General features: G+C 37.9%; 1 protein-coding gene across 1 annotated transcript in view; it reads right to left on the bottom strand.

The window, feature by feature from the left end:
- STK33 (serine/threonine kinase 33) overlaps nucleotides 1-24192 on the bottom strand; it is a 217579-nt gene that overhangs the window by 89931 nt on the left and 103456 nt on the right. The window contains 2 exon segments of the mRNA XM_026454003.1: nucleotides 770-883; nucleotides 2304-2689. Of these exon segments, the coding sequence (XP_026309788.1) occupies nucleotides 770-883; nucleotides 2304-2528 (339 nt within the window). The 5' untranslated portion in view covers nucleotides 2529-2689.

Below are 24192 nucleotides of genomic sequence, written 5' to 3'. Positions count from 1 at the left end.
GACATGCAACTCTCCCTTTCACGTGACCACTGTAGGATTAATAATTGGCCTAATTTCAATATTTTTGTGTATCAGGCACTAGGGAGGCCGAAGGAGAGGGAGAGAGATGAAGAGTGGTCAGTCAGCTGAGCAATCAGAACATAAACATTTATTAAGTGTACCATCTTAAATGGGTGCAATTTGTGGTGCCCCAAAGCAATTTAAATGGTAACATTAAGGCAACTTTCTTATTTTTGTGGTTGTTCTTACTGCAGTTTCTTTAATGTAAAAACACACATTTTAATTTTTTATTGTTCTAATATTTAATTCATATTTTATATAATAATTTGAATCCTGGAAAAATAATACTGGTATTTATCCAATCGCAGGATGGAAAAGATGGAGGAGCTCATGAGGGAGATTCTGGCCTCGCTATCAAGGAAGTGAACAGCCAAACTAAAATCATCTAGTCCTTTTCTGCATCATGAAAAGGTCTAAACAAAGACTCCACTATTGCTTTCAGCAATGGCCAAGACCTGAAGATGAAACTATCCTCATTTTATCTAATGAAAATGTTCTCCACTTTAATTAAAATCCACTTGGTCCTCCATAAACAGAAAATAATTAATCTGTATTTTCTTTAGAAAAAATGTTACCATACTTGAAAATGGTATGTTTCCTCTTTTACTTCCTTTCTTTAGAGATTTATTTTTAAATCATTTTTTTCCATTAACCATTGACTTAAAAGAAACCTGAAAGCTCACAGTAGCTTAATTTGCTTTCTATATACCTCAATAGCAGCTCCATTCTCAATCCTTATGTGAGGAACTTTCCCTTCTGTAAAGTTGCCCCGACACCACTGTTGTTGAGATGCTTTTCTCTCTACATTTGAGGTTCTTGAGGGCTGGGATCAAAAAAAAGAAAAAATTAATAAAAAAAAACAACAACTTTAAGATGTAATATTCTTGGTTGACAAAGAATCCTAATTTAGATAATCTGGTAACTCCTTAACGTGTGCCATGTTTACTATGTACAAGATTGTTTACTGTCTTTTTCAAATTCTAAGCCCTATGCAATTCATTGGCTCATTAGGTTAAAGGAGACCTTAAGAAGTTATCCAATCCCATCCCCTGAATCCAGGAAAGTCTACATGATAACAAGCACAGCAGATTCATCAAAGTTTACCTAGTCATTCTCTGAAATCAAAGAAAGCAACTTTATAGCTTTTTCAATCACTCTCCTTTCACAATTTAACAACCATCTCAAATAGCTTATGCATAAATTATTGGCCACTCAAAAATATGCTTTGAGTGAAAATAACATAGTAACAACCCACTCTGAGACATCCATATAGCAGTAAGTATATGGTAACACAAATCAGAAATAACAGTCACGGGAGAACATATGAAGAAGGTATAATTTTGAGGAATGGGAACCTGACTTTTCTTAGCTTATTGCTCTCTGTCTCCAACGTTGTGCTGTATCAACCACAATCTTACACACTGCCTATTCTATATAAAGATGAATATGGCCAGGCACGGTGGCTCATGCCTGTAATCCCAGCACTTTGGGAGGCCGAGGTGGGAGGTCCTCCATGAGGTCCAGAGTTGGAGACCAGCCTGACTAACATGGAGAAACCCCCTCTCTACTAAAAATACAAAAAATTAGCTGGGTATTGTGGCACATGCCTGTAATCCCAGCTACTCAGGAGGCTGAGGTAGGAGAATCACTTGAACCCAGGAGGCAGAGGTTGCGGTGAGCTGAGATCGTGCCATTGCATTCCAGCCTAGGCAACAAGAGCAAAAGTCCATCTCAAAAAAAATTTTTTTTAAAGATGAATACATCAAAATCAGTACATCTGGGTAGCCACAGATTATTTGTAACTAATGCAAACTGATTTTGTTAAGTATAGTTCATATTCCACCTAGACAACCACAACTTAAATAACAAAGCCATAACTACCCTTTACTTAACCACAACCATAAATCTCATTCTTCATCAGCTGAAGAAAATACTCAAAAATTTAGATTTAATTCAACTTGAAAACCAATTCATTTCTGTATAAACCATTAAAAAAAGAAGTTGGGATAACATGTTTAATTACCTCATGTCCTGAGAAATAATTAATTTGGGCAGTGGTTGGAAACATAATATAACAAGTTACTAACCAAATTTACTCAACTCTTCTGTGAGAAAGAAATGTTTAATAGTTATGAAGGCAATGAATTAACTAACAAGAACTCATGGGATATGGATGAAGCTAGGAGTGCCATCAGGGAACAGGATGTCAACTTGTGCTTAGATGTGGAACCTTTGATATTTACCAAATCTTTCCCAGAGGTTATGTCTCTGTTGATACTTTTTTCTTTTTTCCTCTCCAGTGAAATTAAAGACTCTGCACTACCAATGCTTGACGTCTGTGACATTTCCACTACTAAAACTGGAGGAACCCTTGTTTTGCTGGAACACACACAAAGTACATCTTTCTGAGAAGCAGATGAACAGTCAGGGCATTCTATGGATTTTTTATCTAAGTCACTATCAGCCATTTGTTTAACTCTGCAACAAAAGCAACTTTAAAAATCCTTCCACTGTTTGAGGAAGAAAACCAGAACAGAAAAGATAAGGTAGTTGATGGTGAAAACTGTAACTTCGAACTGGTGAAGTCCTTAAGTTAAGGATGCACTAGACACATATTCACACGTGAGAGCTGCAGAAAGAAAAGAAATCACCATTTAGATAAATTCTTATCCTATTACCATCCTGGAAATCAGAGAAAAGCTAGCAACTAGCCACTAGAAGCATCCTGTATAGACATGAAAAGGACAAAATAGGACCACAAAACTGCTGAAAAACATGGTCTAAAACAGCATCTTATCAAACTGCAGTAGTGGGTTATGAAATCCATTTTGTGAGTTGATATCACTTTTTAAAAATAAAGTAGAATCAAATAGATAATAGAGTATTTATCATACCTCCTTGGAAATTTCTGTGAAACTTTTAATTAGACAGATATATATGTATAGAGTGTGTGTGTGCGTGTGTACTTGATCACAGTATGAAATGTATTTCTTAATGTCGGTTGTGGTTTTTTAAAAGGTTTAATATATTAGTGTTAAATATACATTATTATGGTTTCAAATTTTAAACCTTTATTTATTATTAGAGCAAATTCCTATTACATACTTTACAAAGGAGTGAATAATTCACTTTTTATAAAACTAGCTAATCCTAAAATTTAAGTATCCTCATAAGTATCCTCATTTTTATATTGAGCAAAAATAAAAATGAGTGGGTGCTATTTTTCCCTGAGCCTAAAATAGATATGGCAGCATTTTACTTAACGAGGACCATTGGCAGCTGCATAGTGGCAAGTTGGAAAGATCTCATTTGAGGAGGAAGAAAAATACACTCTGCGGTACATATAAAGGAGTACCTTGAGAAACTTCCAGAAGTAACTGGGAGCACATTATTATAGTTTTATGTTATACCATTTCAGATAGTCTTTTTAAAAGTAGATTTTGTAGTCATAGATTGATAAAGCTGGGGATATATGCAATATACCGTTATCCTTCGAACTGCAATAAACTTGACTAGAATAGGAAATTAAATATATTTATTTCATTAAAGAAATAGTTGGTTTTCTAATCAGAAAGCTGTGCTGACTTTTATCCAATCCTTATCTATTGTGATTGGCAGGAAAATCTGCCAGGCCCATAGGATTTTATAAAAGATACTGCTAGTAGTTTACCTAAAAGTTGTCCTCCCATTCTTTCTTACGAACAAAATTCTGATTTTCTTTGGGGCAGCAATATGCTCATTAACATCCTACATTTCCGGGCTTCTCTTTCAGATTGGGGTAGCCATGTGACTTATGGCCATTAAGCTTAATAGAATGCAGGCAAAGCTGCACTTACAAGAAAATTTATAATCTTAAACCTTTATTAAAATCAGAGGAGAAAGGATAAAAATATACTAAGTATGCAGTCAAATCTAAAAGTTAGAAAAACATAATTACAGAGCAAGATTAAGAAACAGAAATGACAAAGAAATTTTCTTGAAGTTTGTCTATAAGGTCCCAAATAAATGGACTCTTCACTACCTCTCAGTTTTCATATCTCCTCTCTCTCAGATACAGTAGCCTCTTGCTGCTCCTCTAATATGCCAAGTATACTCCCTTCTCAAGGCTTTGTCCTTCTGCTTCCTCTGCCTGGTATGCTTTTCCCTCCAACCTTCACACAGTTTGCTCCCGTGCTTCACTGTGCCTTCTGCTCATTTGAAAGGCTTTCCTAACCACATCATCTAAAACAACAAGCCCATGCTCTCCGCCCCTTACCTTGCTTTACTTTTCTTCATGCCACTTATCATTTCACTCAGGAAGTTTCATAGTAGAGTCCTCTCCTACTTTTATTGAACAGATGGTTCTCATATAAATGGTTTCAGAGCATGCAAAGCCATCCAGTTCATTTTATTCACTTAGAATAACCAAAATCTGACCATGGTAAGTGTTCCCCAAAAGGAGGATTTAGAGGTCAATCTCATTTGTGAATAGATTTTAAAATCCTAAATGCTGTACTTACATTTACCCCAGGTAATGTATACAGTGTATTATAAGATTATTAAATAGAATTAATAGATAAGTCAGCCCAATAAATATAACCTTTCATCAAAGTGGTGGGAAAAAAATTTCTATTGTGATTAAAACTTATAATGGAGAGTATGGGGACAGGCACATTAAAAGTGCCCTCCAGACAGGCAGAGGAAGAAAAGAATGCAACTGATGCCACTCAAAACACACACACACACACACACACACACACACACACACACCCCTCTTATAAACACTTAACCTGGTTTTTCAAGAATATGTAGCAAGACAAAGAAAATTCAGAATGTACCCATATCACTTTGCAAAATGATTTAACTTCAGGTCTAGAAGAAAACGTTTTGCATTTCAGGTTAAGTATAAAACCTATAACCATCAATGACTCAGAGCAGTGGAGTAGATCTGCAACTAATAGGCTTTCTGTTTGGGAAAAATAGTGCTTTCTCTCTGCAGGTGTAGAGAAGTCCCATGTCAGATGTGTAAAATATCATTTTTTGCATACATTAAGAATACTGACTTTACAGTACTTTTTATAAGAAATTGTAAGAAGCATTTGTAACGTACAGTTTTATTTAACTGCAGTTGAGTTCCTTCATGATAAACAGTACTCCTAAAAGCATACTTACAATATCCTTCAAAGTTTACAAATATATATATTCACAAATTTTCAACGGAATCTTTAAATATTAAAATTTTCATTTTAAGATAGATTTTGGGAGATCTAAAAACAGCTATTCTTTTCTTAGCTTTGTTCAGAAAGCATTTCCTTTAATTTTCATCAATTTTTCAATAAGTCATTATTGTATCACTGACATTGTCATAGACTTTTGAGTACTTTCTCGCTCCTCCAGCCTTTTGATTTATCAGTTGCCTTAGAAGTACTCAGTAGCTATAGTCATAAAGCAAGGAATTTTTTCTATTACTCACTGAGAAGTTTCATTTTTGCTCTCCAGTCTACCAAGCCCTACATTTGCCAAAGTAATGTTCTACTTTCTTACCACAGCAATTCTAAAACAATAGGTTGAATAGCTGCATGCAAAATTTCTTGACAAGAATTAGATTTCAAATTTAACTTCTTTTTGCCTGGCTGAATTCTAATTATTTTAGCTTAAACAAAAACCAAGATAGAACAAATGTTTACTCACATTTATTTCTTTCTCATTTACGAATTGATCTGAAAGATTTGTTACTAAAACAAATCTACTATCTCACAGGACAAAAGATGTCACTCATATTTTAGAGGCTTAAAATTAATCAAGTATTGCAAACTTATGTAAACACAAAGATTAATAGCTCTTTTTCTATAGAATCATGTAATTATCTTTAAACAGGACTTTAGATGTAAAAATATGTATTACAAAACCAAAGAATCTTCTAACACAATAATGGTTCTTTGTGTCTCCAAAGATTGGACATACATAGGAATCGGACATAATATAAGTAAATAAAATAAGTTCAAATCATGTCAGTATTAAACTAACACATGAACCTTCCTTTGGCTAAAGGTTTTCATTTTATTTTTAGAACTAAGGCAAGTCAATAAAACAACTCTGATACCAAAAATCTCTGAGCTTTTATTTAATCATAAAAACGTCTCTTACATATTGGCCCTAGAAGATACACTTATAGCAATTTCCTCGAGAAAATGAACACAAGAATGGTTTTATAAGATATAACTAGCTACAATTTTCTTCTCCAAAAGCAATTTTTTAAGTTTTCTTTACTAAGACTGTGTCTACAAGAAACCTAAATAGTCAATTCAGTCAAAAATATGTTTTATTCAAGTAAAGGGAAAAAAAAACTTATGGATTGTCTGACATTCTGCAGACCAAGCCAAATGACTAACTGCTTTTGTAACATGTTTACAAAGCCTAAAGAAGGGCCCGATGAGTTTTCTAGTTCATATTGCCATATTTTAAGGAAGACTAGCACTTGCTTATTATTTTCATTAAGGGCATGATTAGGAAAATGAGTCTGTATTGTCTTATAAAAGCATTTACAGTATATTTAAAATTTACATTATTTCAGAATTTTAAAAAATGTTTGACTGGTGTTTGCTTTAATTTTTCCTTTCTATTTTGATTTGCATGATGTTCCTTACTGATTAAGCTGTAATACGGAAGGACAGTCTTAAATGTGGCCCCTATACTGACAGTTAAAAGCGAGAATAGAGGTCAGGTGGTGGCTCACGCCTACAATCCCAGCACTTTGGAAGGCTGATGCGGCTGGATCACGAGGTCAGGAGATCGAGACCATCCTGACCAACATGGTGAAAACCCATCTCTACTAAAAATACAAAAATTAGCCAGGTGTGGTGGCATGCACCTGTAATCCCAGCTACTAGGGAGGCTGAGGCAGGAGAATTGTTTGAACCCAGAAGGTAGAGATTGCAGTGAGCCAAGATCGTGCCACTGCACTCCAGTCTGGCAACGGAGCTAGATTCCGTCTCAAAAAAAAAAAGGGGGGGGGGGGGCAGAAATTGCAGTTCAGAGACAGTGGATAAACCAGGAAACCCTCTCCCTGATTCTTCCCTGTTGATATCAGTCTTTTCTCCCTCTTCATTATAAGCAACCAGAAGCTGGCCGGGCACAGTGGTTCACACCTATAATCCCAACACTTTGGGAGGCAGAGGCAGGCAATCACTTGCGGTCAGGAGTTCTAGACCAGCCTGGCCAACATGGTGAAACCCCATCTCTACAAAAAATACAAAAATTAGCCAGTCGTGGTGGTGTGCTCCTGTAGTCCTAGCTACTCAGGAAGCTGAGGTGGGAAAATAGCTTGAACCCAGGAGGCAGAGGTTGCAGTGAGCTGAGATCACACCACTGCATTCTAGCCTGGGTGACAGAGCGAGACTCTGTCTCAAAAAAAATAACAAATATAAAACTAAGCAACCGGAAGCCAAAGACCTTTCTTCAACACAGGCCCTTCCTTGTACATAATAGGCACTCAGTGAAAATTTTTGGGTGGTGATTTTGTGGAAAAGAGCCAGAATCACAAATCACTTAGTTAGAAAAACAGGCAGGAATATAGGAAAAGTTGTCAAAGAAATGAGGGGATCACACGGAGAAGAGATATCCCAAGGGGAATGTGAAGGCTCTCTTCACATTTCTGAAGAAGATAAGGCATACAGGATTAGACTTCTGTGTGATTTGAAGAGAGAGTGAGTGCCAATTTCCATCTAATATAAAGGGCTTCCTGACATTTATAGCTGTCAAAGATAAAAGGAAGGACTATCTCAGTGACTACAAGTGTTTCAGTAGAGGCTGGAGCGTCAGTTGGAAGAAGGGAAGCAATGGGGGAATTTAAGCACAGACTAGGACGTATTGAGGTTCCTTCTACCCCTAAAATTATACAAAGATGAATCACTCCCAACGATCATCTGAGATGTAGCAGACATTTAAAGGAATGGAAGTGGCATTGTTCCTCACCTCCACTGTGGAGATTTCAATATTATAATGGGGATCCAGATCAGACCAAACCAGTTACAGCCCTAAAATTCACCTCAGTCAACATGAACTCCACCTGTAACAGATCAGCATTATTGGAATTTATCCTGGGGTGGGGAGGGGCATAGTAAGATGCCGGGGGGCAGATGAGCCAGAAGGCTGGATGTGCTAAGAAGTAGTGGCCCTGCCTAGAAAAGAAAAAGATAAAAAAAAAACAGAAGAAAAAATATTGTAAGAAAAAGGAAATAATCCCTCCTTCCTCTTCATGAAATCAGAGAACAGGTCTAAGAGCGAGCAAGTGGGCCCACATGTAGCTAAGGCAGACAAAAAATTCAGTGTTGCCAATAGACTCTTGAAGAAGTAAAACTGCTCTAAGGATCCAAACAGGAAGGCTCTGCTGTGCTCCATCCAGGAAGCTGAAAAGAAAATAGTCTCCTCATACTCAGGAATCTTAATCCAATAAGCAAAAGATCAATAAGATCAGGAATTCAATAGTAAATCTGGGAAGTCTGCTAGCTTTGACTATCATGCACCAATTAAAACTTTTTCAATAATAAATATATTAATGTAAAATTCCATAGTCAGAGTACCTGTCCTCTACATCAAACATTCTCAAGAGTACTGAGAGAAAGGAGCTGTCCAAAGCCAGCAACTTTCCAGGAAAACTACGTAGTTAGCTGAGGAAATGGGTGATGTAACACTCTGACTTGGATGTTTCATTTCACATGAGGAAAGGCACTCTGATCCTCAAGATCACGTTCAAGGGATGAAAGCACAACTGAAGGATTCAGGCAACTTTCCCCTTATAGCCAGATCACTGCAAACTTGACAACTCCAAACAGTCTACAACAAAATGCCAACAACAGATTCCAAAATCCCTGTCTTCAAGTTTTAGCAGAAATAATATTAATTTAATAAAACAGAAACAACAACAAAAACTACACTGAACTGTGAGCCCCTCCAGGGCAGGAACCATGTCCTATTTATGTTGCCATTTACGTCCAGCAAAAGGCCTCCATTAAGTAAGAACTATTGATTGACAGTCATTAACTGATTGATGGAAACAGTGTTTTGGAGCTTACAAATATAACATACAAGGCAGGTACCCAGTGTAAGGCAGCCAATGACCTGACATGTAAACGAAGTCAGAATGTATCTGTGAAGTCTCCAAGGCCAAAAACTGCACCTCCACCATAATGAAGCCCTCACTCCATCCTGTAGCTTTCCTTCTGGAGCAAAATGTCAAAACCCCTACACCCAGCCTGACTCCAATCAGGCTAAATTTCCACCTGATTCTGAAAGGCTCCCTATCAGACAAGATGCTATAACTGCATCTCCATCTTATGTTCTAGTCAACATTTTTAGTTTTCAGGAGTCTAAAAGGATATAAACACGTAAGTATTTATTTTGGTGATGGACCATATTGTCAAACCCAAAGGGCTTCTGCTAGCCTTACCTACTCCCCAACAACTATAGGCATTGGTCATAATAAACCTTATTATTAATATCTTCATATTCAACAAAAGATCAGTATTTTTGCAGACAGAGTAACTAACAATAACCGGTTTGTTTTTCTTTCATAACAAAACGTGTAAGTAATAGCTAAGACCAAAAAGATTCATGTGAGACATAAGATAACTTTCCAGGCTCCCTAGCCACATAATTTCAAGTAAGAATGCTTGTTTTCTGGGAGAGCCTGTTTCCTTCGATCCCAGTGATGAGCCACTTATCCACAGCACACAAATCCTAGGCTCATAGCCAGAACAAAAGCATTTAGAATGTCATAGCTGAGGAATAAATGTGCCATGGCTGTTAAATTCAGCAAAACAGGAAAGTTAAGGGAAGACTGCATCTGGCACCAGAACTACCTAGTAAGAAAAGGCACTCAGTGGCAAGTTTTCTATAAGTCTGATCAGTAAGAGTATCTAGAGGGCAGTTAGGAGTCCAGCAAAGAGCATCAGAGGCCCCACAGGAGAACAGACCAAATGAGAATACAGCCATCTAATAGTTTATGTATATATCCAGCACATACTTTAATACCTGTGATATACTAAGGACTGAATTAGGGATAAAGAGATTATGAAGGCACAGGCTTCACTCATAATGATTATGATAATGATAACAAATATAAACAAAGGATAAAAGTGATACAAAAGATGGAGTGGCCAGGGAAGTAACACGATCTAGTGGGACACATACAATTTTTAGAATGAGAGATACCAGGGTTTGAATTCCACTCCTATCTCTTATTAGCTCAGTTCCCCCGTATGCAAAGCAGAGATAGCAGCGCAACTATCTTGTTTTTCTTGTTTTCTTTTTCTCTTTTTCTTTCTTTCTTTTTTTTTTTTTTTTTTTTTTTTAGACAGAGTCTTGATCTGTCACCCAGGCTGGAGTGCAGTGGCACGATCTTGGCTCACTGCAAGCTCCACCTCCCAGATTCATGCCATTCTCCTGCCTCAGCCTCCCAAGTAACTGGGACTACAGGCGCCTGCCACCATGCCCGATTAATTTTTTTGTATTTTTAGTAGAGATGGGGGTTTCACCATGTTAGCCAAGATGGTCTCAATCTCCTGACCTCGTGATCCGCCTGCCTCAGCTTCCCAAAGTACTGGGATTACAGGTGTGAGCCACCGCGCCCAGCCAGCAGTAACTATCCTATGTAATTGTTGTAAGGACTAACTAGATAACACTTGTAAAGTTCCTGGTACTTTGTCTGACACATATTACTGCTTTAAAAATCATTATTACTCACTTGCTGAGGGGAAGTTTCATGGGGCAGGTAATACTCTAAGTTGTAAGGAATGAGTTGGAGTCACCTGTGAAGAAGTCAAGGAAAGGTTCTCCAAGTAGAGACACGAGCACATGCAAGGGCTCAGAGCCTGTGGTTCCAGATGAATGGAAGGAGGTGGTTTCCATTTGAAGGCGAGAACAATAGGAGAGACAAAGTTGGGTCTCTCTCCTGGGATGAGAAATAGGAAGAAGCACTTTCAGAAAAAATTCGCGTTAAATAAGAGTGTTTTTCACTGAAGAATAGGCACAAAAGATGGATGGGGTGGAGTGGGACATAAGGCTCTTGTTCTGAAGAGCTGCAAAAAGAAAAGACTACTGTAATGGAATAGTCTTAGGCGGGCACTGCCAGAACTGACCCTAATCAGCCACAGGTTTTAGTGAACAGAGAGTGACCACCAAATTCAACACTAACTCTTCAGCAAGCAATTGAAACTCTGCAATGGAGGGGGCACAGGGCATCAATGTCTGCTGAAAATATAAACTGTAAAGCTAAAAAGTATCAAGAATAGGCTCCAGTCAGTACAATCAATCAAAATCTACTGCCATACGAACATATTAGAAGTTAGTGACAAGTTCACTATAGTCAATGTTTCAATATGACAGAATAACTGACTTATTTCTAATGAGTGCCAGAATTATAAAAAATACCAAACAATGCTTCTCACTATAACTTCCACAATGAAATATTAGGTTCTTTATTTTATACATATATACATGCAAATGCCCCTACTCCAAATTCCGTACTATTGCCAATAAAGCTACACCAATTTTAAGAAACAGAACATGAATGTTCTACCATTTGAGAGTCTAAAGACCCCAAGTTTCTAAACAGTTATTGAACATTAAAATCTCAGAAGTCTTCTGAGACAATTTGACATCTATTTTTCATGTACACAAACAAAACGAAATGTTTGTACTCACGCTAAAGCAGAAAGAACCCAAGTTTTACTGTCAGACCAACGCTCAAATTCCTCCCTAGTAACCTACCTGGTCTCAGCCTCCACATACGCAACATATATAGATGGTGTGTATATATATCTGAATGGCATATTTGTTTTAGGGATAAGGTATCATGTATGTAAAGTCCTGATATGTTTTAAGCTCCTAATAAATGGAGGCTTTTATTACTGTTGTGCAACTCTGTCAAAACCCGATGCATGATAGCATCAGAAAATTATTTTAGCAGACGTAATCTCTCAACCTAATGCTCCAAATATTGTTCTACATGGATTCTAAGATACAAACTGCCATATAATTAGCTCATAGCTAGCTTAAAATACAACCCTATGGGAGCTTGCTCTAGATGTTTGCAGCTGAGTTGTAGAGGGAATGGCTTGATGAAATAGCCTATGAGCAACTTGTGAAGCTGAATTCTGAATGCTACAAGGCACCCAGATACCACATTTATAAGAACTGTATATTTTAAATATGTAAATTCTGAATAGCAAAGAGAACATTCTAATTTAGCGAAGACCAAAGTCTATCAAATAAAAATTACTCATCTATATTATACCTTAACAACTGATTGAGAAGGAATAGTATATATATGATTAGGTTTTCACAGAAAGGAGGCAACTGTATCCACAGATTTGTTTGGTGAGTTTTTGAAACCTTGCAATGGAACTATAAAAACAGTGTGATTAAAACTGATAGAGCACATCAATTGGTGATTCTGTTGCCCAAGAAAAGGCAACAAGCCTTAGGCATGTTATTAGTAGATTATACAATTTCACTGACAGGTTCAAGATTTTTAAAGGCAACTGAGAAGAGAGAGGATTTCTCTTTTGGTGCCAAGAGATTTTTCTCTTCTAAAAGGAAATCATCATGTCCTTTTAAAAATGAAGATTAAAAATGTCTTGTGCAACATTTGAAAAATAATAGTTTTCCTTTATTTCCTAAAATAAAAATATATTGATGATTCTGATTAAAATTAAACTGAAAGCTATTTTTGTTGAACAATACTGTATCCAACCACATATCCATTTAACAAATATCAGAATAATTTGAGAAGTAGAGGTTATAAGTTTATTATTTCCAAAAAGTCCACGCAGAAGAACACGAAAGTCTAAAAATATGAGTTTCCAGACCTCTTCTGCAAAAATTATAAATGATTCTCTTTTCATGTATTAGTGATAAAAGTATATACTTTTACACAGGCCTTCAAAGTCGAAGAATGTTGTTTCAAAGCACACTTTTTAACCAGATAACAAAAGTTATGTAGATATAAATTTGTCTTATTAAAAAGTGACCAAGCCAAACTGAACCTAAAATCAGCAAGACTTTAGTCAGATATTCGACTATACTACAAACAGAAAATTGCAAAAATGTTCAATTGGTTGCTTTATCGTGAAAAGTCCAGAGTAGAAACATCTTTGTGTAGCTGGGAAAACTAATAGCAACAATTTTATGTAGCTTTATGCTTACAACAGAAAATAAAAAGTTGACTACAAAGTTGACCAGAGTTTAATCACTGAATCTCAATAGGAAATACAAGGCAAGGTTCACAGAAATAAATAAGTTGACTCAGTCATTAGGCTGTATAGCTTTTGCCAAATGAACAGTAAAGTCTACTTAGTGGAGCTTAAGTCTTTACACTTATATCAGGCATAATTTTTCAAAGAAAACTACAAAACACTACTTTCTTGTCAGTAATATATGTACATACTTGAAAACATATAATAGCTTTATATTCTAAATAACTATTGAAATAGATAGCTTTATTAACTAAACAATGCAAACAATTTTCTTTAGCTTCTCCCTCTCCCTCAGTTTCCACATTCAATATCGACAAGTCCATTCTATTTCCAAAACACTTCTCAAATCAATCAGTTTTCTCTATTCCAAATATCATATCCTAGCCCACACACTATCAACTCTTGCCTGGATTACTGCAAGAGTTTCCTAACTGGTCACCCTGACTCCATCTAAGCCGTATTATCCAAAGCTTTCTCCATACTCTAGCCAGAATACTATTTCTAACACGCAAATCTGATCACATTTCTTCCCAAGAAAAACCACTTCAGTGGCTCCCAAAAGCACTGACATTAAAGTAGATCCCTTAACATGACATACAGAAGCCTGTGTGATACAGTCTCAGCTTAATTCTTCAGGCTTAACTCATACTACTTCCTTAACAAAATTTGCCAACATACAGAACTTCTTTCATTTCCTGGAATCCAGTGCTTTCTCTAGGCCTTCTTATGTGTACTCAGCCTGGAACACTCTTTCCCATTCCTCTCTTCATTTGCATAATTCCTACTCTTCCTGCAAATCTCAGCTTAGACATCATCTCCTCTGAAATTCTCTTAAAATCTTGAGTCTTGGTTGAGTCTCAGCCTCTCCTATGTACACTTACTACACCATACTCTGAATTGTACTTGGTCACCTCCTTGTTCATGTCCTTCACTATACTCAAAGCTCCCTGAAGGCAGAGACGGTGTTTATGTTGTTAGTCACTGTTTATCAGGTGAGAGAATGACATAATAAAATGTGCTTTTTGGAAAGCATATTCTACCTTCAGTATAGAGAATGTACAGACGGCAGGACAAGCCAGGAGATGGGAAGACAGGAAATCATTACAATCGTTTTAAGCAAGATGACACTGTGGCCTTAACTAGGAAAGCAGAATCAGGAATGAGGAAAGTAGACAAATTCTAGAGATATATAAGATGTATAGTGGTAAAACTTGGTAACTAATCAGTTATGACCTGATGAGGGTATGAGAAAAGTCAATACATTGAAAACTGAGAGGCATGGCAGCCATTTACTGAGACAGTAAAGACAGGAGGAAGAACAGATCTGGAGTAAAATAACCAGTTCAGTTTGGGATGTGCTAAGTTTGCTTTGTCTTAATTATGCCAAAATGGAATTGTAAGAGGTAATGGATATTTAGGACCAGAAATAAGGAGAAATCTAGGTAGAAACTATTAATTTAAGAGTTATTTCATAGAGGCCGGGCACAGTGGCTCATGACTGTAATCCTAGCACTTTGGGAGGCAGAGGCTGGTGGACTGCTTGAGCCCAAGAGTTTAAGACCAGTCAGGGCACTATGGCAAGACCCCATCTCTACAAAAAGTACAAAAATTAGCTAGGCGTGATGGCACACCTGTAATCCCAGCTACTCAGGAGGCTGACATAGGAGGATCACCTGAGCCCAGGAGGTTAAGGCTGCAGTGAGCTGTGATCATGCCACCGGACACCAGCCTGAGCGACACAGTGAGACCTGGTCTCAAAAAAAAAAGAGAGAGAGAGAGAGAGAAAGAGAGTTACTTCATAGAAAAGGCAACTGAAGTCATGCATATAGGTGAGATCATCCAGGAAGGATATGTAGAATGGAAACGAGAGCCAAGAACAGAATTCTGAGTAACATTAACTTCTAAAGGATAATCAGAGGAAGTCTTCAGTGGACTAAAGGGTGTCCACAAAGGCAGCAAGGAGGTCACTTCTTGAAGGGAAGATTGGTCAAAAGCCAAATGGCTCAAAATTTTCAAATAAGATGAAGACTAAAAAATTATATTTAAAAGTTGAGCTGTGGAATACCATCAGCAAAAATGGCAGATTAAGAATCTCCAAAATTTTTCTCATCCACGAAGGCAATGAAAAATGGCAAAAAAAAAAAAAATCAGAATAAACTTTTTCATAACTCCACATGTTAACTAAAGGCTTGGAGTAACCCAAAAAGCATATGTGAATGAATGAATATCAGTAGGAACAACAAGCTTTGTGGCATTTTAACTTGCCTTAGTCCCATCTCTGACTCTCTGTCTCCGCAATAAAAATAATCGTGAAAAGTAACAGCCCACAATCCTGGTGCAGCTTACCAGCTACCAGGGAAAGGAAAATGGAGCTAGGATTCTTTCAAATATTCATTCCCAAGAACTGTCATTATTTTACCATCTAGTGGTTCCCTGGAATAATCCACTTATAAGTCAGTCTGTATTTGGCCTAACTCAGGGCTTGCCAGTACAAAATGCCTCCTTCCCAGGGATTTGTAATTGTTGGAAATAATTACAAGCAGGTGTTTTAACTTCACAGTTGCCCAAGGCAGTTGATAACACTTGGAGCAACAACAACAGACTAACCAAAAAGTTTAAAAGAAAAAGCTGCAAAATAAGATCTCTGTAGGGGCTTTGAAAAACTCCAACATATTCCTGGGAATCTAGGAGGCTACACACACACACAGGGCTATATGCATGCACAGGAAAGACTTCAGAAGCTCCTAAACTCTCATTTCTGGCTGACCTTGAAGCTCTGTACAAGCAGGAAATGAAGGCTAAGGTAAGTTGTCAACTACCTTGCTTAGTGTTGCAAGTGTACCCCAACATGCACATAGAGTTCCTCGGCTCAGAATGGGTGATTTATTGCTTCTAGGCATTGGAAGAAATCTTTTCCAATCATTAGCTGACCACCAAGATAAACGAGTAGAGACTTCCATGGTCACAAACAATATAGACCATAGTCTTCAGACAAGTAGTTCAGAAAGGTCACCAAATTACTACTACTACAACCAGCAGCAACAAAACACACTGCAGAGGGGAAAGTATCTAATTTCCAGAGTTGCCACATTTAAAATGTCCAATTTTCAACAAAAAAATTATGAGATATGGGAAAGAAAACAAGCAAGCATGGCCCACATAGAAGGAAAACGAAGCAATCAGTAGAAACTGCCCTAAGGAGGCCCAAATGTTGAACTTACTAGACAAAGACTTTAAATGAACTGTTTTAAATATGTTCAAAGTGCTGAAGGAAACCATGTCTAAAGAACTAAAAGAGGCTGGGCACGGTGGCTCACGCCTATAAACCCAGCACTCTGGGAGGCTGAGGAGGAAGAATTGCTTGATCCCAGGAGTTCAAGACCACCCTTGGCAACACAGCTAGATCCTATCTCTACTAACGTAAAGAATCAGCCAGGCATGGTGGCATGCACATCTGGTCTAAGCTACTTGGGAGACTAAGGTGGGAGGATTACTTGAGCTCAGGTGTTTGAGGCTTCAGTGAGCTATGATCACACTGCTACACTCCAGCCTGGGTGACAGAGAAAGAACCCATCCCCGCTCCCAAAAGAAAAAAGAAAAAAGAAAAGAACTAAAAGAAAGTATAAAGGTATAACTATATTCCACCAAATAAAGATGATCAATAAACATATATGTTTTAGTCTATTTTCTGTGGCTATAACAGAATACCACAGGCTGAATAATTTCTAAAGAACAGAAATTTATTTGGCTCATGGTTCTAGAGACTAGGAAGTTGAAGAGCATAGCACTAGCACCTGGTGAAGATCATCTCACGGTGGAAGGCATAACATGGTGAGCAAGCACGCAAGAGAGAGTAAGGAAATCAGGCCAAACTCATCCTTTTATCAGGAGCCCCACTGCTATAATAACTAATCCATGATACTAGCATTAATATACTCATGAGGGCAGAGCTCTTATGACTTAATCAGTTCTTAAAGGTCCTACCTCTTAATACTGTTACAATGACAACTTCCCAGCACATAAACTTTTGGGAGACACATTCAAACCTTAGTGATATATAAATTATTTTTTAAAATTAAATAGCAATTCTAGAGTTGAAAAGCATAATAACTGAAATGAAAACTTCACTAGAGTGGCTCAACTGCAGTTTTGAGCAGGCAGAAGAGATAGTAAACTTGAAGATTGATTAATTGAGATCAGCTAGTTTGAGGGACAAAAAGCAAACAATTTAAAAAAAAAAAAAAATAGGATCCCATTCCAAGATGGCCGAATAGGAACAGCTCTGGTCTACAGCCCCCAGTGTGATCGATGCAGAAGACGGGTGATTTCTGCATTTCCAACTGAGGTACCTGGTTCATCTCACTGGGACTGGTTGGACAGTGGGTGTAGCCCACAGAGGGTAAGCCGAAGCAGGGCAGGTCATTGCCTCACCTGGTAAGCGCGGGGGTCGAGGGATTTCCCTTTCCTAGCTAAGGGAAGCCGTGACAGACTGTAGCTGGAAAAACAGGACACTCCCGCCTAAATACTGTGCTTTTCCAATGGTCTTAGCAAATAGTACAGCAGGAGATTATATCCCTCGCGTGGCTCAGTGGGTTCTACGCCTATGGAGCCTTGCTCACTGCTAGCACAGCAATGATCAATCTGCAAGGCAGCAACCTGGCAGGGGGAGAGGCCTGCTGCCTCTGTAGACTCCACCTCTAGGGGCAGGGCATAGCTGAACAAAAGGCAGCAGAAACTTCTGCAGACTTAAATGTGCCTGTCTCACAGTTGTGAAGAGAGGAGTGGTTCTCCCAGCATGGCATTTGAGCTCTGAGAATGGACAGACTGCCTTCTCAAGTGGGTCCCTGACCCCGTGTAGCCTAACCGGGAGACACCTCCCAGTAAGGGGCTGACTGACACCTCATACAGGTGGGTGACCCTCTGGAACAAAGCTTCCAGAGGAAGGATCAGGCAGCAATATTTACTGTTCTGCAATCTTTGTTGTTCTGCAGCCTCCGCTGGTGATACTCAGGCAAACAGGGTCTGGAGTAGACCTCCAGCAAACTCTAACACACCTGCGTCTAAGGGAGCTGACTGTTAGAAGGAAAACTAACAAACAGAAAGGAATAGCATCAACATCAACAAAAAAGATATCCACACCAAAATCCCATCTGTAGGTCACCAACATCAAAGACCAAAGGAGATTAAAACCACAAAGATGGGGAGAAACCAGAGCAGAAAAGCTGAAAATTCTAAAAACCAGAGCACCTCTTTTCTTCCAAAGGATCGCAGCTCCTTGCTAGTAACGGAACAAAGCTGGATGAATAATGATTTTGACAAGTTGACAGAAGTATGCTTCAGAAGGTCAGTAATAACAAACTTCTCCGAGCTAAAGGAGGATGTTTGAACCCATCACAAGGAAGCTAAAAACCTTGAAAAAAGATTAGACGAGTGGCTAACTAGAATAAACAGTGTAGAGAAGACTTTAAATGACCTGATGGAGCTGAAATCCATGGCACAAGAACTACGTGATGCATACACAAGCTTCACTAGCCAATTCTATCAAGTGGAAGAAAGGATATCAGTGATTGAAGGTCAAACTAATGAAATAAAGCAAGAAGAGAAGTTTAGAGAAAAAAGAGTAAAAAGAAATGAACAAAGCCACCAAGAAATATGGGACTATGTGAAAAGATCAAATCTACGATTGAATGGTGTACCTGAAAGTGACGGGGAGAATGGAACCAAGTTGGAAAACACTCTTCAGGATATTATCCAAGAGAACTTCCCCAAGCTAGCAAGGCAGGCCAACATTCAAATTCAGGAAATACAGAGAATACCACAAAGATACTCCTTGAGAAGAGCAATCTCAAGACACATAATTGTCAGATTCATCAAGGTTGATATGAAGGAAAACAATGTTAAGGGCAGCCAGAGAGAAAGGTCACATTACCCAAAAAGGGAAGCCCACCAGACTAACAGCAGATCTCTCAGCAGAAACTCTACAAGCCAGAAGAGAATGGGGTCCAATATTCAACATTCGTAGAAGAATTTTCAACCCAGAATTTCATATCCAACCAATTAAGTTTCACAAGTGAAGGAGAAATAAAATCCTTTACAGACAAGCAAATGCTGAGAGATTTTGTCACCACCAGGCCTGCCCTACAAGAGCTCCTGAAGGAAGCACTAAACACGGAAAGGAACAACCGGTACCAACCACTGCAAAAACATGACAAATTGTAAAGACCATCGATGCTAGTAAGAAACTGCATCAACTAACAGGCAAAATAACCAGCTACAATCATAATGACACGATCAAATTCATACATAACAATATTAACCTTAAATGTAAATGGGTTAAATGCCCCAATTAAAAGATACAGACTGGCAAATTGGATAAAGAGTCAAGACCCATCAGTGTGCTGTATTCAGGAGACCCATCTCACACGCAGAGACACACATAGGCTCTAAATAAAGGGATGGAGGAAGATCTACCAAGCAAATGGAAAACAAAAAAAAAGCAGGGGGTGCATGCAATCCTAGACTCTGATAAAACAGACTTTAAACCATCAAAGATCAAAAGAGACAAAGAAGGCCATTACATAATGCTAAAGGGATCAATTCATCAGGAAGAGCTAACTATCCTAAATATATATGCACCCAATACAGGAGCACCCAGATTCATAGCGCAAGTCCTTAGAGACTTACAAAGAAACTTAGACTCCCATACAATAATAATGGGATACTTTAACACCCCACTGTCAATAGTAGACAGATCAACAAGACAGAAGGTTAACAAGGATATCCAGGACTTCAACTCAGCTCTGCACCAAGCCAACCTAATAGACATCTACAGAACTTTCCACCCCAAATCAACAGAATATACATTCTTCTCAGCACCACATCACACCTATTCCAAAATTGACCACATAGTTGGAAGTAAAGCACTCCTCAGCAAATGTAAAAAACAGAAATCACAACAAACTCTCTCTCAGACCATAGTGCAATCAAATTAGAAGTCAGGATTAAGAAACTCACTCAAAACCACAAAAGTATATAGAAACTGAACAACTTACTTCTGAATGACTACTGGGTAAATAACGAAATGAAGGCAGAAATAAAGATATTTTTTGAAATCAATGAGAATAAGGACACAACATACCAGAATCTCTGGGACACATTTAAAGCAGTGTGTAGAGGGAAATTTACAGCACTAAATGCCCACAAGAGAAAGCAGGAGAGATTTAAAATTGACACCCTAATATGACAACTTAAAGAACTAGAGAAGCAAGAGCAAACACATTCAAAAACTAGCAGAAGGCAAGAAATAACTAAGATCAGAGCAGAACCGAAGGAGACAGAGACACAAAAAACCCTTCAAAAAAATCAATGAATCCAAGAGCTAGTTTTTTGAAAAGATCAACAAAATTGATAGACTGCTAGCAAGACTAATAAAGAAGAAAAGAGAGAAGAATCAAATAGACACAATGAAAAATGATAAAAAGGGATATCACCACGAATCCCACAGAAATATAAACTACCATCAGAGAACACTATAAACACCTCTATGCAAATAAACTAGAAAATCTAGAAGAAATTGATAAATTCCTGAACACGTACACCCTCCCAAGACTAAACCAGGAAGAAGTTGAATCTCTGATTAGACCAATAATAGGCTCTGAAATTGAGGCAATAATAAATAGCCTACCAACCAAAAAATGTCCAGGACCAGACAGATTCACAGCTGAATTCTACCAGAGGTACAAAGAGGAGCTGGTACCATTCCTCCTGAAACTATTTCATTCAAAAGAAAAAGAGAGAATCCTCCCTAACTCATTTTATGAGGCCAGCATAATCCTGATACCAAAGCCTGGCAGACACACAACAAAAAATGAGAATTTCAGACCAATATCCCTGATGAATATCAATGCTAAAGTCCTCAATAAAATACTGGCAAATGGAATCCAGCAGCATATCAAAAAGCTTATGCACCATGATCAAGTCGGCTTCATCCCAGGGATGCAAGCCTGGTTCAACATATGCAAATCAATAAACGTAATCTATCACATAAACAGAACCAATGACAAAAACCACACGATTATCTTAATAGATGCAGAAAAGGTCTTTGACAAAATTCAACAGCCCTTCACGCTAAAAACGCTCAATAAATTAGGTATTAATGGAACATATCTCAAAATAATAAGAGCTATTTATGACAAACCCACAGCCAATATCATACTGAATGGGCAAAAACTGGAATCATTCCCTTTGAAAACCTGCACAAGACAGGGATACCCTCTCTCATCACTCCTATTCAACATAGTATTGGAAGTTCTGGCCAGAGCAATCAGGCAAGAGAAAGAAATGAAGAGTATTCAGTTAGGAAAAGAGGAAGTCAAATTGTCCCTGTTTGCAGATGATGTGATTGTATATTTAGAAAACCCCATAGTCTCAGCCCAAAATCTCCTTAAGCTGATAAGCAACTTCAGCAAAGTCTCAGGATACAAAATCAGTGTGCAAAAATCACAAGCATTCTTATACACCAATAACAGACAAACAGAGAGCCAAATCATGACTGAATTCCCATTCACAATTGCTTCAAAGAGAATAAAATGCCTAGGAATCCAGCTTACAAGGGATGTGAAGGACCTCTTGAAGGAGAACTACAAACCATTGCTCAACGAAATAAAGGAGGACACAAACAAATGGAAGATCATTCCATGCTCATGGATAGGAAGAATCAACATCGTGAAAATGGCCATACTGCCCAAGGTAATTTTATACATTCAATGCCATCCCCATCAAGCTACCAATGAGTTTCTTCACATAATTGGAAAAAACTACTTTAAAGTTCATATGCAAGCAAAAAAGAGCCCACATTGCCAAGACAATCCTAAGCAAAAAAGAACAAAGCTGGAAGCATCACACTATCTGACTTCAAACTATACTATAGTACATACAGTAACCAAAACAGCATGGTACTGGTACCAAAACAGAGATATAGACCAAGGGAACAGAACAGAGGCCTCAGAAATAACACCACACATCTACAACCATCTGATCTTTAACAAATCTGACAAAAACAATAAATGGGGAAAGGATTCCCTATTTAATAAATGGTGCTGGGAAAACTGGGTAGCCATTTGTAGAAAGCTGAAACTGGATCCCTTCTTTATGCCTTACACAAAAATTAACTCAAGATAGATTAAAGACTTAAATGTTAGACCTAAAACCATGAAAACCCTAGAAGAAAACCTAGCAATACCATTCAGGACATAGGCATGTGCAAGGACTTCATGACTAAAACACCAAAAGCAATGGCAACAAAAGCCAAAATTGACAAATGGGATCTAATTAAACTAAAGAGCTTCTGCACAGCAAAAGAAACTACCATCAGAGTGAACAGGCAACCTACAGAATGGGAGAAAATTTTTGCAATGTACCCATCTGACAAAGGGCTAATATCCAGAATCTACAAAGAACTTAAATTTACAAGACAAAACAACCCCATCAAAAAGTGAGAAAAGGATATGAACAGACACTTCTCAAAAGAAGACATGTATGCAGCCAACAAACATATGAAAAAAATCTCATCATCACTGGTCATTAGAGAAATGCAAATCAAAACCACAATGAGATACCATCTCACGCCAGTTAGAATGGCGATCATTAAAAAGTCAGGGAACAACAGATACTGGAGAGGATGTGGAGAAATAGGAATGCTTTTACACTGTTGGTGGGAGTGCAATTTAGTTCAACCATTGTGGAAGGCATTGTGGCAATTCCTCAAGGATCTAGCACTAGAAATACCATTTGACCCAGCAATCCCATTACTGGGTATATACCCAAAGGATTATAAATCATTCTACTATAAAGACACATGCACACTTATATTTATTGTGGCACTATTCACAATAGCAAAGACTTGGAACCAACCCAAATGCCCATCAATGACAGACTGGATAAAGAAAATGTGGCACATATACACCATGGAATACTATACAGCCATAAAAAAAGGATGAGTTCACGTCCTTTGCAGGGACATGGATGAAGCTGGAAACCATCATTCTCACCAAACTAATACAGGAACGGAAAACCAAACACCGCATGTTCTCACTCATAAGTGGGAGTTGAACAATGAGAATACATGGACACAGGCAGGGGAACATCACACACTGGGGCCTCTTGGGGAGTAGGGGGCTAGGGGAGGGATAGCATTAGGAGAAATACCTAATGTAGATGATGGGTTGATAGGTGCAGCAAACCACCATGGCACGTGTATACCTACGTAACAAACCTATATGTTCTGCACATGTACCCCAGAACTTAAAATAGAATTTAAAAAAAAAAACATAAGTAACGTCATACTTAACGGTAACAGATTGAAAGTTTTCCTCTAAAATCAGGAATAAGACAAGAATATCTACTTTCACCATTTCTATTTAAGATTGTACTGGGGGTTCTACACTACAGGGCAATCAAACAAGAAAGCAAAATAAACTGCATCCAGATTATAACAGAAGAAGGAAAATAATATCTCTATTTGCAAAGTGACATGATCCTGTATGTAAAAAATCCTAAGGAATACATACATACACACAAACACCCCCCCAACACACATACACACACACCAGCTAATAAATGAGTTTAGTAAGGTTATAGAAGATCAATACACAAAAAAATCAGTTGTATTTCTACACATTCACAATGAACAATCTGAAAATGAAATGAAGTAAACAATCCAATAGTATAAAAAGAATATACTATTGGAGTACATGTGCAGAACAGAATAAGTGCAAGACTTCTACACATGAAACTATAAAACTTCATTGAAAGGAATTAAAGAACAAATGGAAACACATTTTGTCTTCATGTATTGGAAGCCTCAGTACTCCCCAAATTAATCTACCAATTCAATGCA

This window comes from Piliocolobus tephrosceles, chromosome 13 (assembly GCF_002776525.5).
Source record: "Piliocolobus tephrosceles isolate RC106 chromosome 13, ASM277652v3, whole genome shotgun sequence".
NCBI classification, from domain to species: domain Eukaryota; kingdom Metazoa; phylum Chordata; class Mammalia; order Primates; family Cercopithecidae; genus Piliocolobus; species Piliocolobus tephrosceles.
Note: the sequence above shows the minus strand (reverse complement) of the source record. Positions and strands in the feature narration are given on the sequence as shown.